Here is a 14434-nt window from a genome sequence, read left to right on the forward strand (position 1 = left end):
CTCATGCCTGCCTGTAATCCCAGCACTCAGGAGGCTGAGGCAGGAGGATCCTTGTGAATTCCAGACCAGCCTGCGCTACAAAGTGAGCTCAAGGCCTGCCTGAACTGTATAGAGAGGCCCTGTCTCAAAAAGACAACAACAACAAAAAAAAATTAAAAGCATTTAATTTGGAAGAAATAACAATAAAAGCCAACCTCTGTTTTCATTGTATTTTATCTGTTTGATGTCTTTTCTTTTTTCTTTGAGACATGGTCTCTCCATGCACTTCAGGCTGACCTTGAACTATGTAGCCAGGCTGCCCTCAAACTTACAGCAATCCTCCTGTCTCAGTCTCCAGAGTGCTTCTTCATCACCATGCCAGGTGTATTTCTTCAAATTTTAAGGAGCTAGACACTTATTTTTTTATATTTCTTGGTCAGTCATAGTTTTTCTATCACTTTTTTCTGTGTGTCCTTTCCCTCTTCTTCCTCGGGAAGTTATTATGTCTGTCATCTTAAAAAAAAATATTGTTAGCAAAACATAGGGGTACACACTTGTAACCTAGCACTCCAGAGGCTGAGGCAGGAAGATGGTTGTGAGTTTGAGGCCAGACTAGGCTACATAGTGAGTTCAAGGCCAGCCTGAACTGCATAGCGAGACCCTGTCACAGAACGAGATTATTATTAAAGATGTTGAGGCCTGAGATGAGCTCAGTGATACAGCACCTGCTTAGCATGCACAAAGCCCTGAGTTACCAGTATCAAAAGAAAAACATATTGGTCCTTTATGATGATGTATATTGAAAATAACTGCCCCCAGACATGTTTGTCCTTGTCATTCATACTAGACAACTGACCATATCTCCTGGGAGGATTACTTTAGAGACAGCCAGAGGGAGGATTCCCTGCCTCTTCCTGCTGCTCCAAAGACCAGTGACTCTTTGCCAGGAGGCCGTCATCTTGTGCTTTGTAAGATGTGGCAGTCCAGCAGCGTTTGGTATGTGAGGGCTAGCAGTCCCCTTGCAAACCTGGCAATGGGAATGTCCCCAGACATCACCCACATGGGACAACCCATATGTATTTATTTATTTTTCGACACAGTGAATGAAACTCAGGCCCTCACACTTGCCAGGCAGGGGTTGCGCCGCTGAGCTGAATCCTGGGCCCAATAATCTGTGTTTTACAGGAAGCCTAGTCTACTCTAAAACCCAGGCTTAGAAAAGACAGATTGCATCTCTGTGTGGGAACAGTGAAGGGGAGCAGTCATTCTCTAGATTGGGAGGCTTGATTTGGGAACCCCAATTCCTTCCAACAGTGTTTGCTTCCTAGGGCCTTCCTGCTTCTGCAGGACAAGGGCATGTTGGAGAGGGTGGAGAAAACAGCCCGTGGTTTGAGGTGCTCCCCATGTGGCACTGGTAACTTAGTGGCCTGGCCCCCTCCAGCTTCAAGGGAGACTGGGGATGGGAGTCCAGCTGGGCAGACGTGGGCCAGTGCGATCCTGGTTCTTCTAGAACAGTCATGATGAACTTTTTAGAGCTTTCAAAGACACAAACAACCTACTACACCACGAGTTCACCACTATTCTAAAAGTAGAAATTCTGTCTCCAGAATTCATGTGGCAGGCCCAAGCCTCCTTGTTACTGTTTGGAGACCGTCTTTGTGGCTGTAGTTAAGGTCAATTAACAAGGTATATGAAGGCATAATCCTGTGGAGCCAGAGCTTCAAGCAAGGCCTCAGCCAGCAGGTAGCCTGGGCAACTGAACAGGACCCCTCGCAGGCAACAGGCAACCTCACCTGACCTTGGAATTCTGGCCTCCACAGCCCCAGAAAGATGTGCTTCTGCTGTTTCAGCTGCCTGTCTCTAGGACTTTGTTATGGCAGCCAAGGCAGACAAACAGGATGAGGGACCAACAGATTCTTGTAACATGGCATAACTGCTATGGGCTGGAAGCCACAGGGCACTGAGACATTAAAACAAGGTTTTACTGTCCTTTATTTTTATTTTTATTTTATTTTTTTTTTTTTGAGACAAGTGTTTCACCATGTAGTTCAGGCGGACTTCAAACTCATGGCAGTCCTCCTTCCTCAGCCTCCCAAGTACTGAGTTTACAGGCGTGTGCCACCACATGTGGCTTGTTGCTTTGCTTTTTTTTTTTTTTTTAAATGGAAACTTTTAAACCCATGGGAGTGAAGAGAATCTGATGAGCCCATGTTCCTGTCCACTGACAGCTTTGGCAGCTATTAACCAAGGCTGGTTTTTGTCTCACTGACCAGGATTGCATGGCTGTAAGAAGAGCCTGACTCCCACTGATGCAGTGGACACCAGATCCGAGGCTCCTGTCCATGAGGCAGACGTACACTGGAAACAGTGCTCATCCCCAAAAGCCTTCTCCTCCGTAGATCAGGTCTGGGTCTACAGTGTCCTTTGTCCACGAAGGAACAGCCAGAACAAGATAAGGACAGGACACAACCTGAGAAGCAGCCATTCCCATGGCGTAAACTTTGGGACCCTGTCTCTGGGGGGTGGATGAAGCTACAGCTGAGATGGCATCTGGGTGAGAGGGCTTTGGTGCTGGAGGAAAGAAACACCTGCATCAGAGGACCCCACCACCACCACCTCTGCCACCTCAGCTGGACCCCGCCACCCCACCAAACGGCCAGGTTCCTGACTCCTGTTGTGATCAGAAGGCTCTGCATCCAAGCTGATTCTCCATGTCTAGCAAGTCCTCTTGGTGCAAGGCCATTGTGGGAACTTATGTGGCACCCAGGCAGTTGTTCCTTTGCCATAACCCCTCATCCTCCTATAGGTAATAAGACGGATGTTACACTGTTTCTTTCTTATTTATTTTTACTTTTTGGATTTTTGTTGTTGGTGTTCTGTACCGGGAATTGAACTCATGACCTCACACTTGCCGAGCAGACACTGTGCTGCGGAGCTAAACCCCACTCCCCACCTGATATTTTTTTCTTGAGACAGTGTCTCACTGTGTACCTAGGCTGACCTCAGCCTCAAGTGCTGAGATCACAAACATGCACCATCACACCCAGTGATTACTATTCCTTTTTTAATCACCCAAGAGTCACTGGGGTGGCATGCTGGGTCCTCCTTGCTGCTGCTCACTGGTCCCCTGGTTGCATTCACAACCCAGGAAACCTTGACTGAGCTGTAGACAAGAGGCAGTGTCCTAAGAATCATGGTGTACCAAGTCTGAGGCCCTCGGAAACTGAGCCAGCAGTCAGTAGGGGCTGCATGAAACACTCAGGTATCCAACTCTCTCCTGTGAAACACAGGAAGTGACAGTGTGGTGGGGAATTTGGAGGGAGTTAACAATGGCAGTGATATAAAGGTTCTTAGCAGTGATATTGGTATTTTAGAACAAAAGCCACTAAGCAGAAAAAGGAATATTCTTGCTATTTGTTGCCTAGACAGAAGTAAGCTTGAGTATTCCCCAGGGTATGCCATGGTACCAGATCCCCAGTCTTGGGCTCCACACTTGAGAGCTCACTTGGCTGGCACTGCCCTAGATGCCACCATGCTTACTGTGCCTCCATTCTAGAACCCAGGGTGAAAAGCCAGGCCTAACTGCACCCTGCAAGGCAGGAGATAGGAAACCACAGAGTGACTTCTGAAGCTTCTGCTTGAGCAGAGTACACTGACCTTGGGAGGCACAAGGTTGAGCTCCAGGAAGGAAGCAAATACTGTAATTGGGAATGACACCCCCTCCCAATTCCCGAACCCTAATCACACAGGCATCATTCAGTCAGGAAAGGATAACGCTGCTTTGGCTGTCTGGAAAGGTCAGGATGCTGCTGCCCATGAGCTGGTGTGTGCGTTGGACAGAAAGCTGCCAATTCCACCTCCAGACACTGCCCCCTCTCCTCTGGCAGTGAAGTAGAAGAACTCCTTAAACACTATCAGTGCAGATCGGATCAGGCGTACAGGTGGGTGGGGCTGCAGGCCCACCAAGCTCTGGGTCTAGGTTTGATCCCCAGTCCCCAAAGTGGGGAAAAATAAAGCTTGGTAAACAGCCTGAAGATGGGTACAGGAATGCACTCTGTTACCCCAGTTACTCGGGAAGCTGAGCTAGGAGAATCTTGTATTTGAGTCCAGGCTGGGAAACATGGTAGAACACTGATCTCAAAAATGAAAAATATTGAAAAACTTGAAGGGTAAAGAGTGTAGTTTAGTAGACTGTGGGTTCAGTTTGTAGGGATCGGTTGAAGCTGGAAATCAGTCACTCATGTGGGGCTAAAGCAAGGCCAGTCCAGAGAACACTAAAGCCCAAAGCAAGCCACATTAATCAAGCTTCTCCAGCTTGGAAAAGGCAAGGTGCCCAGGCCAGCAGAAAAAATGTTGCTAGGCAGAGGGGATGAAATTGACATCATCCTCTTGAGTGCATAAATAAACAAGCAGTTCCTTTTCTCCTATCAGGAGAGACAGCTCTTCCTGATCTCAGCTTTTCTCTTTTATTTTCCCATCCTCTCTCCCTAATTTCTCCCTAGAACTTCGAGCTACGCTGCTATGCCGCATGAGTCCTCAGAAGGAAAGATGAAAGGGAGGGAAGCGAGAAAGAAAAGGTGAGATGTGTTGGCACACACCTGTAGTCCTAACACTCCAGGAGGTGAGGCAGGAGGATCACAGATTTGAGCCCAATTTGGACAATCTAGTGACTTTGCCAGACTCTGTCTCAAAACAACAAAAACAGGATAAGGCTGAAGCTCAGTGCAAAGGTCCTGGGTTCAATTCCAAGGGCTCCTCTCGCCGCGAGACATAAAACTCCCATAAAGCCATGCGTGGTGGTGCATCCCTGTAGCGTCACCGGTTCGGACGACTAAGACAGGAGGATAATTTCCAGGCCGACCAGGGCAATCTGGCAATCTGTTTCAAAATGTAAAGAATAAACATAAAAGGATGGGGACGTGGCTCTTTCATTACCGCTGGCCTAGTGCCTAGTGACTCAGCGCCGTCCCGTCTTCCTGAATCGTCTCGTCGCAGCCAAGCCTCCAAGGAGAATTCCATCCTGCAAGCCACCTACGCGGGAAGACTAGGTGCATCCGGAGCGGAGCCGCAGGAACTGGCCCCGCCCAGGCCCAGCCAATCATGCTGCGCGCTGCAGACGCCGGCGCGGGGGCTGTCGGTAAACGTCGGTGCGCGCGCGTTGCTGGCGTGATGGCGGGCAGGCGGGGGGCTCTCATCGTGCTGGAGGGTGTGGACCGCGCGGGCAAGAGTACGCAGAGTCGCAAGTTGGTGTCTGCTCTGTGCGCCGCCGGCCACCGCGCCGAACTTCTGCGCTTTCCTGGTGCGCGGGAGACGCGGGGTTGAGCGGCGGCGGGCGCGGGCCGGGCTCGGGTTCGGGGTGCTGGGGAACGGACCTGCGTGCTCAGTGGTGTGTTTAGCCTTCAAATAAAGCATCAGCTCCGAAAAATGCTGATGAACGTAGCGTCGAAACAGTGAATCCACGCGTGGTGGTGCATACCTAGGATCCCTGCATTGGGCGGTGCAATTTCAGGCCCAGCCTAGACACTTTAGTGAATTTGGAAGATCTTTTCCAAAAAATATTTTTTCTTTTAAGAGCGAGGGATGTAGCTCTGCGAAGGACCAGCGTTTATTCCAGCACCACCATCAAGAAATTTTATAGACAAGAGGTACAAGAGAGCAGTGAGGGGGGAAAAAAGCTTTCTTGCCAACACGTCCACAAATTTACTAGTAATTCGTCTGAACTAAAGGCTTTCTGACTCTTACCCTAAGGCACTTTTCAGCAACATATCTACGCATTGTACCTTTTCTCAGGGAAACCCCTTTAGCCTCTGGATGACGTCCAAACTTGCCCAGATTCAGTAAGACCGAAAGTTCCACAAGCATGGATTTGGGGGCCAAATTCTGTGCAACGTATATTTTGTCTCTTGCTAATGCGGTACAACCCGTCCCCATCCTTTTTTTTATATTCTACTTTTCTCTTATTTTGAGACAGTCTCACTGTAATTGTTCAGCCTAGCCTTAAAACTCATGTATCCTAGGCTAGCCTTGAACTTGAGATGATCCTCTTGCTTAGCCTCCTGAAAGCTGGATTATAGTATGTATTCTACTTTGAAAAACCTAACTTTTTTTTTTTTTTTTTTTTTTTTTTTTTAGATCGATCAACGGAAATTGGCAAACTTCTTAGTTCTTACTTGGAAAAGAAAAGTGAACTTGAGGATCACTCAGTGCACCTACTTTTTTCTGCCAACCGCTGGGAACAAGTGTAAAAGCCCAAACCCTTTCTGCCTCCATCGCAGGGATCTTTCGAGCATGGGCTCTGGATTCTGAATGACACTGACCTCATGTGGGCCAGGACCTGAATGTCCTAGAGGCTGCTCAGCCTATAGCTGTCCCAACAGCAGGAGTGACACGGTTCCTAGGGAGCCCTGATTACTTACTGCTTTTCCTTCCTGCTCATCTCCTCCTCCACTTGTAATATGAGGCTCATGAGTCCTTGCCCAGACAACCAGATAGTTTTAAGTTATACTGATCAAAAAGAGTTCCTGCACCTATCCTTTTCTTTTCTCTCCTGTCTCTTTTTCCCCTTCCTCCTGTTTTCCTCTCTTTTCTAGGGTCCAGGCTGGCCTTGAACTCACTATGCAACCGAAGCTGGGCTGGAACCCACAGCAATCATCTATCCACCATGCTGGGGTTACAGATTTGACTAGCCTTTCTTGATACTTGTATGTGATATTAATGTTAATTTGTTACAATTGATAGCCACTCGCAGTACATTATTAACCCAAGTTTATAGTTTCTCCTCTTCTTCTTCTTCTTCTTCCTCCTTCTTCCTTCTTCTTCCTCTTCTTCTCCTTCTCCTTCTTCTTCTTCTTCCTCTTCCTCCTCTTCCTCTTCCTCTTCTTCCTCTTCCTCTTCCTCTTCCTCTTCCTCTTCTTCCTCTTCCTCTTCCTCTTCTTCTTCTTCCTTCTCCTTCTTCTTCTTCTTCCTTCTTCTTCCTTCTCCTTCTTTTCCTCTTCTTCTTCCTCTTCCTCTTCTTCCTCTTCCTCTTCCTCTTCTTCCTCTTCCTCTTCTTCCTCTTCCTCTTCTTCCTCTTCTTCCTCTTCCTCTTCCTCTTCTCCTTCTTCTTCCTTCTCCTTCTTCTTCTCCTTCTTCTCCTTCTTCCTTCTCCTTCTTCCTTCTTCTTCTTCCTCTTCTTCTTCCTCTTCTTCCTCTTCCTCTTCCTCTTCTTCTTCCTCTTCCTCCTCTTCCTCCTCTTCCTCTTCTTCTTCTTCTTCTTCTTCTTCTTCTTCTTCTTCTTCTTCTTCTTCTCCTTCTTCTTCCTTCTCCTTCTTCTTCCTTCTCCTTCTTCTTCCTTCTCCTTCTTTAGTGCTGGGAATTGCACCCATGATCTCACACTTGCCAGAGTTTATAGTAGTCTCTGTGGCTATTTTTTTATGTGTGTGCTTGCTGGGGACCTCTTGCTTTTGGGTCTGTGGTCCATTTTGAGCTAATTTTGTGGTGTGAAAGATCAGGGTCTGGATTCATTCTTATACATGTGAGCATCTGGTTGTCCTAGCCACATTTGTTGCAGACTATATTTGCCCCATCATAGTGTCTATTCCTTTGTCAAAGATTATCTGTTGTATGAGTGACCCTACCATTTGAGGGTCCCCAGTGAGACAGACAGAGCAGATTGTTTTTTCTGGCTTTGCTAATTCATGCCCCTCAACTATGCATATCTAAGATTTTGGCACCTTGGGGATGAAGGTGGGCCTGCAGTTGGTTGTAAAAGTCCTTATATCCTATCCATCCTTGTCCTAGCAGTTTAGGCTTTAGGGCTTGAGGGGACAGTCATTGATGTGTTAGCTGCCAGCCTGGTCCACCCTTCTGCCTTTCTTTGTTCTTTCTTTCTGGGGTTCTCCTTTTCCCTAGTGGGCCAGTGCTGGCGCTCTGACACCTGGGGACTTGTTCCTGTCTTGGGCTTAAGGAATGTAGGTGATTACTGTCTAGAGGGTTATCTGTTACACACAGGGCTTTGCTGGTAGAGTCCACATGGCATTTTCTAAGGAGATGATCCAGAGCTTTGAATGCTGTAAGCTTTGAATGCAAGAATGATTATTATGAGGGATTTTTCTTTTTTTTTTTGAGACAGAAGTCTCACTATATAGTTCCAGCTGCCCTTGAGCTCATTTTGTAGCCGAGGCTAGCCTTGAACTTGCAGCAATCCTGCCTCAGCCTACTGAGTGCTGGAATTGCAAATACGTGCCACCATGCTCACTGTGCAGGATCTCTGAGTTGTCGTTCTTCTGTTTTTCAGACCATTAATTAAGGAGAAGTTGTACCAGGGTGTGACCCTTGTTGTAGATAGATACGCGTTTTCTGGTGTTGCCTTCACAAGTGCCAAGGAGGTGAGTACTGCTAGGCTGTCTGGCACCTGTGGTAGTTATGAGCAGCACACATTAAAGTTACTCTTTGGGATTTTATGATTCTTGTGTACCTGTTACCTCTGGGTTAATTTGGCTCTTACTAAGAGCAAACATGTATTTTTTAAATTTTAAAAGACATGTTTTTTAAAATTCTTTTTTAAGTAAGTTTATTGGTACAATTTAGTTTTTAGGTATATATATTGGTTGCATTCATCATGGGATACAGTGTTTTCACAGACATAACTGTGTTTTACTTGGGAGACTGCTTTCCCAGAGTTTTTGAAAGTCATAAATTGGCATATACTTGATCCAGTGTCTTGCTTTCCAGCCATGTGTCAGGGAGAACTGGGATGGTGTCTTTCTCCTTTCCTGACCTCCTTACCTGCTCTACAGAGCTGGGCCTTCACATGTATAATGGTTCTGACCATACTGCTTCTTTTTCTGCTTATTTTGAAAATTTAAAACATAAACCAGCAGAGAAAATGATAAACCACCTAGCGCCATCACAAGTCCTGGTGTCCCTCTGGTCTCCTCCATCTCACACTAGACAGCCTCATCAATTCCTTCATAAATGTCTCAATGCCATCCATAAAATAACTTCTGTCTTCTGAGCCAGAGTCTCATAATGCCTTAAAATCACTAGGTAGCCCAGCTGTCCTCAAGCAGTGATCCTCTTGCCTTGGCCACTTGAACACTGGGATTGTAGATGTATGCTGCTACACCGCTAAAATAGTTTTACCTATAAAAAATTAGTCATTTTACCATTGTTCAGATTTCCCAGAGCGCTTTCTCAACAACTGATTATTTTGATTTTTTTTTTTTTTTTTTTTTTTTTTTTTTCTTATTTGGGCAGTACTGGGAATTGAACATAGAGTCTTCCCACTGAGTTGCACCTTTTTACTTGGTATTTTGAGACCAGGTCTCATTAAATTGCCCAGTGACTGTCCTCAGCCTCCTACAATGCTAGGATTATAGGAATAGGCTGTTGTACCAGCTTCATTGTCTTATTTGTATTTTGAGTCACAATGAACTCAAATCCAATTAAGGTTCACATATTGAAATACTTCTTAAATCTCTTGAAGTATTTGTTTCTGCATTCCTTCTTTGCATTAACCTTTTTTTTTCTTCTTGTCTTTTTGAGACAGGGTCTCACTATGCAGTTCAGGCTGGCCTTGAGCTCACATTGTAGCCCAGGCTGGTCTCAACGATACTCTTGCCTCAGCCTCCCGAGTGCTGGGATTACAGGCATGAGCCACCACGCCCAGCTGCATTAACATGTTCAAAACATATCCTTTCCTTCTTTCCCTCCTTCATTCCTCTCCCTAGTAGCCTCCTAGGTAGCTAGAACTAAAGGCAATTACCACCCTGCTCAGCTAAGTTTTTCAAAATTTTATTTTGCAGGCTATGGGAGTGTAGCTCTGTGGTAGAGCGTGTGTCTAGCATGCAAGGGATACTGGATCCAGTCCCTAGCACCAAAAAATTTATTTTTATAAGGGCACTTTAAGGAGTGCTGGGCTCTGCTCTTATGAGACAGATGATACATGCTTGTATGTTTTCTTTTTGGGTAGTACTGGAGATCAGAGGCCCATGCATGCTAAGCAATTGTCATACCATGAAGCCACACTCCAGCTCCCTGCTTATCTTTTGTGTAGAAACAGCCCTTGGTGATAATTAATGGCAAAGTGGTAGCATTTGAATTTTATCTTTCTTCATATGTTAGGCAGAGTCCTTCCCTTGTAAAGTAGTCGGTTTGCATGAGGAGGATAAGAGGTAGCCAAGATGCAGTGGGACTCCTGTCCTGACATGCTGAGCACTGCTGAGAACTGGTTCTGCAGGCCCCTTGGGCCTGTGAACTCAGGGCAGGATGGCATGGGCTGGGAGTTCTTGGCCCTGTCCTCCCTCCAGGAAGAGAGACACCATCTTTGCAGGGTGGCAGGATGTGTAAGAAGGACCCTACCCACAAGCTCTAGCATAGTCCAGCAAAGTCTAGTCCTCGTCTTCTTAGTGGGGTCAGTGAAAGGCCAGTCATGGCCAACAGCCCTGTGCCTGAGCAGACTCTGTCCCTTCCACCTGTGTTTCCTGGGCCCAGTGGGCCTCAAGGATCTATGTGCCTAGATTGTGCTTTCTTCTTCGACAGAAGGAGCTACCTAGAGCTACCTGTCACAGGGCCACTGTAGGAGTATGCATACCAGGACAGGAGCCATTGTATCCTCTCAGTGCATTCAAAGAGAAAAATCAGAGATGACATGGGAGAATGCAAAATGTGAGGTTTTACCACCATAAAAGCCATTGCTGTGTACTCTTGGTACAGCACCAAACATCATCTCCTTTTCTCCCTTTTTTATGATTTGGACAAAATTAGACACTGCTTACTTTTTCCCCGTTCTATTCTTTGTTGGCAGAATTTTTCCCTAGATTGGTGCAAGCAGCCGGATGTGGGCCTGCCCAAGCCTGATCTCATCCTGTTCCTTCAGTTACAACTGACAGATGCTGCCACACGGGGGGAGTTTGGCCATGAGCGGTACGAAGAGAAAACCTTCCAGGAACGTGCACTGTGTGGCTTCCAGCAGCTCATGAGGGACTCAACTTTGAACTGGAAGGTGAGGGCCCTGAAAGTAGGATGAGCTCAGACTGCTCAGGGGCAGGGATCCACTCTGCCTTGAGGTCACAGCAGCACAGCTGCTGCAGTCTCTAGTTTGTCCTCCATGGGATCTCAGGCAGCTGTCCAGATGTCAGCAAGTCACTACATCCCTTCTTTTTGAGGGTGCTGGGAGTGGAACCCAGGCCCTTAAAATTACAGGCAAGTGTCTTCCACTGGACTCTGCCCCCAACCCACCTGTGTAACAAGTTGCAGGCCTCCAGGTAGATTCTCCAAAATATGAAGCCTTGGCACCTCATCCACGAGACCGTATGTAGCTATGGGCCCCTTTCAGACCTGAGCCCCATCCCCTTTGCATCTTGTCCCCTGAAAGACCTTAGCCACCCACATGGTTGAGAACCTGAGTCCCAGGAGCTGCTCTATACTTCACCTTGCAGTTTCCTGATCCTGGAGTAGCCAGAAGTCCTTGTCTCTGGATTGTGCTATCCAGAGGAGCCAGTTGTGGTGTTAGTCCTCAGCCCTCGCCATAACCACTTCCTATCCCGTGTCATGTGTACCAACCTCTTGTCGTGTTGCTGGCTCCCCACACACAGGTACAACCTGGGTCCTCCTTCTCTCCTTTTTGGGTCCCCTCCCTGTGTCCAGGATACCAGCTGTACCAGGTGTCCCTTTGGTCCTGCTTCCTCACGGCGCTGTCGCAAGAGTCGACTTTAACCCTTCCTCTCCAGGTTACTGGCCTCTGCTCTGTCCTGGACACAACTTGCACAGCAGCAGGTTCTGGTGGGTTTGGTGGCACCACACATCCATATTATGACCCAGCCTGTGAGGCTTAATTGGGCTTCTGCTAGAGTGGGAGCTGGGGTTCAGCCAGCACCAGAGCTGGTGTCAAATGTCCACAGCTTGGTTCTGCCTGCAGATAGCATAGTCTGCCTTGCTGGGTCTCACCTTTGCACCTGTTATACTTCCCCATCATTTTGAAATTTATCTTAAAATTCTAAGTTTTGTATTAGTGTTTCGTTGCCATCTTTGTGGACAGTGAGCCAGATGTGAGGGTCACCTTCAGGGCTGGTGAGAGCTGTGCCAAACAGGTGATGTCTAGCTGATAGCGTGGAGGAGGGTTGCTCTTGCTGCAGCCATGTATTGTGAAGCAGAGACCTCTGCAACCCAAGGAGCTTTTATAGTCTGTTGCTGAGGGCCATGGCCATGCTTACAGAGCTGTTGGTGCCCCCCAGCCCTATAGCAGAAATGACTTCTAACAAGTCATGGTGGCACACATTTGTATGTTAGCACTCTGAGAGGCTGAGACAGGAGTCCAAGTTTGACCCCTATCTGTGCAGCTTAGCTATATAGCAAGACCATCTCAAAATAACCAAAGGCTGGAGATGTAGCTCAGTGCAGAAGCCCTGAGTACCAAAAACAAAACAGAAGCCTTGGAAATCCTGGCACCCTTTGGGCTTTTCTCCCCACTGCCTGCCTTCTGGGAGGACTTTCTCTCCCAGCACTGCTGTGCAGTACAATGCACAGGTGGAGGGCAGGGAGGAGACCTAGGCTTGCTGGGCCCTCATGTTGCTGGGGGCTGCCTTTGCGGAGGCATCCTGTAGACCAGGAACACAGCCTCTTGAGCCCCCAGGTATTTGGTAATGTGGTCTTTTTCAGGCTCCACATCAACAACACACCTTGGTTAGCATGGTGGGCTGCGGGAGTGAGGGCAGCCCTTAACATAGGGGATTTCTCCTGAATCTCAGAGGTGGCAGCAGTGTGGGCAGCTCTGCACCTAGCACACCATAGGCAGAGTTTCAGAGGCCTTGCACCATGCCCTAGTACCCTCAAAAGAGCCACAAACACTAGAACAAAAAATGGTAATGACCCTCTCCTGTGTCCTCTGTGGGAGCAGGTGGTGGATGCTTCCAGAAGAATTGAGGAGGTCCATGAGGAGATCTGCACACTCTCCAAGGCTGCCATCCTCAGTGCGGCACAGAAGCCCCTAGGGAAGCTGTGGCAGTGAACCTGGCCAAGACACCTACACCAGGCCCTTCAGACATCCGATGGCATTTCAGGTTGTGATTTCCAGAACAATTCTGGTGCCCAAGACCCATAGGGCCCCTTTGTGACTTGAGGCAGGCCTGTACCCAGACATGCCTCATGAAGTCCTGGCTGTGGGCTCCCAGTAGTGGACTTGTCTTCCTGTCTTAGAGATGTTTTATATACTGTTTTCTTATTTAACTTTAGTGGTTAAAAAAGAGAACTGAGCAGTTTGTCAGAAATATCAGTTACTTTACTTTTTTTTAAGTTCTCTGGCGTGAATCCAGGGCCTTGCACTTGCTTAGGGAAGCCACTGATCGACCACCCCAGCCCTTTGCTTAACTTTACCTTGAGACAGGGTCTCACTGAGTTGCCAGGCTGGCCCTGAACTTTCAGTCTTTTTGCCTCGGCCTCCTGAGTAGCTGAAGCTACAGGCATCTCTTACAAGCTCCAATAAAAACTTACCTATAAAACATGTTCATGCAATTTTCTGTCTTCAGATGCTAGATACGGGCTGACAGCCTCGAGCAGGAACCAGAGCCTGCTTGGAAAAGACCCTGCCTGCCCTAGGCTTCTCCAGGTCTGTGGTCTCACCACAGGGTAGACCTCGCTGGATATGCCAGACTAAACTGCAGTAATGCGATGTCCTGTGTTCTGAGCATTGATGTTAATCTTGCTCTGTTTTTATAATATACCTTAGAGCTTAATAGCAATTCTAGGGGCACCTACCCTACCTTGCAGCCTCTGGGTAGAGGGCTGGGATGGAAGGCAGTGCCATGTACAGTGAGAGTGATGCTGGGTAAATGCCCAAGATCTGCAGATGGTACTGTCCAGGATCCTCCAGGGAGGCTTTATGTCCCCAGTGTCCCTACAAGGATTGGAAGGTACAGTGTTTGCAGGCTGTGAGGATGAGGAGGGACCTATTTTCTCCCTGGAGTCTGCAAGGGGCCATCCCTATCACAGTATTAACTTCCATCTTCCAGGACCATATGGAAAAATCTGTTTTGTAAGCCAGTGGTGCATGCCTGTAACCCTGGCATTTAGGAGGCTGAGGCAGAAAGATCACAAGTTTAAACCTGCCTGGGTGGCATAATGAAACCTTGCCTCAATAAGTCAAAAGTATTCTAGGAACTGATGGGTACTTGAGAGGGTTGACTCACCCTTGGGTCCCCTCAGCCAGGTAGTGAGTAAAACCTTTTCCTCTCTTTGGGCCTTTGGCACCTACCCAGAAGGGTGGACCAGTTGGGATGATGCAGGGTTGTCCTGCTGGTATAGCATAAGGTGCTAACCAGTGAGTCCTGACTTCCTCCATGCTGTGTACTGGCCCCAGGTGAGGCTACTTACAGGCCCAGCTCACACATGGGCAGAAGAAATACTAGGTCATCATCCTAAAACTAAATCTCTATGTATTTCTTTATAGATTTAGTATCATGTTTACCCAGCACTGGAG

The 14434-nt window shown here is 47.6% G+C and overlaps 1 protein-coding gene and 1 long non-coding RNA gene across 9 annotated transcripts; one reads left to right on the top strand and one right to left on the bottom strand.

Annotated features, from left to right (window-relative positions):
- Window positions 1-2800: 2800 nt before the first annotated feature.
- On the bottom strand, window positions 2801-4682 carry LOC134473252 (uncharacterized). The gene is made up of 2 exons (XR_010043419.1): window positions 4578-4682; window positions 2801-3256 (listed from the first exon to the last, which is right to left on the bottom strand). It is a non-coding gene; the product is annotated as an uncharacterized LOC134473252 (long non-coding RNA).
- A 190-nt stretch (window positions 4683-4872) lies between these two features.
- On the top strand, window positions 4873-13459 carry Dtymk (deoxythymidylate kinase). Of its 8 annotated transcripts, XR_010043414.1 has the most exons (8): window positions 5077-5278; window positions 6112-6220; window positions 8255-8345; window positions 10766-10963; window positions 11164-11271; window positions 11400-11555; window positions 11691-11742; window positions 12857-13459. XR_010043414.1 is itself a non-coding variant. In XM_003474550.5 (5 exons), exons 1-5 carry the CDS (start codon window positions 5080-5082, stop codon window positions 12965-12967), a joined length of 708 nt encoding a protein of 235 aa, XP_003474598.4. In that variant the 5' UTR covers window positions 5077-5079; the 3' UTR covers window positions 12968-13459. The 8 variants fall into 8 exon arrangements, 2 of the variants coding, with proteins under 2 accessions (XP_003474598.4, XP_003474600.4); XR_001202269.3 differs by having other exon boundaries at window positions 11164-11555; XR_010043413.1 differs by having other exon boundaries at window positions 11400-11742.
- The last annotated feature ends 975 nt before the right edge of the window (window positions 13460-14434 follow it).

Source organism: Cavia porcellus, unplaced genomic scaffold, assembly GCF_034190915.1.
Source record: "Cavia porcellus strain 051 isolate PalLab524CR breed Dunkin Hartley unplaced genomic scaffold, mCavPor4.1 scaffold_26, whole genome shotgun sequence".
Classification (NCBI taxonomy): domain Eukaryota; kingdom Metazoa; phylum Chordata; class Mammalia; order Rodentia; family Caviidae; genus Cavia; species Cavia porcellus.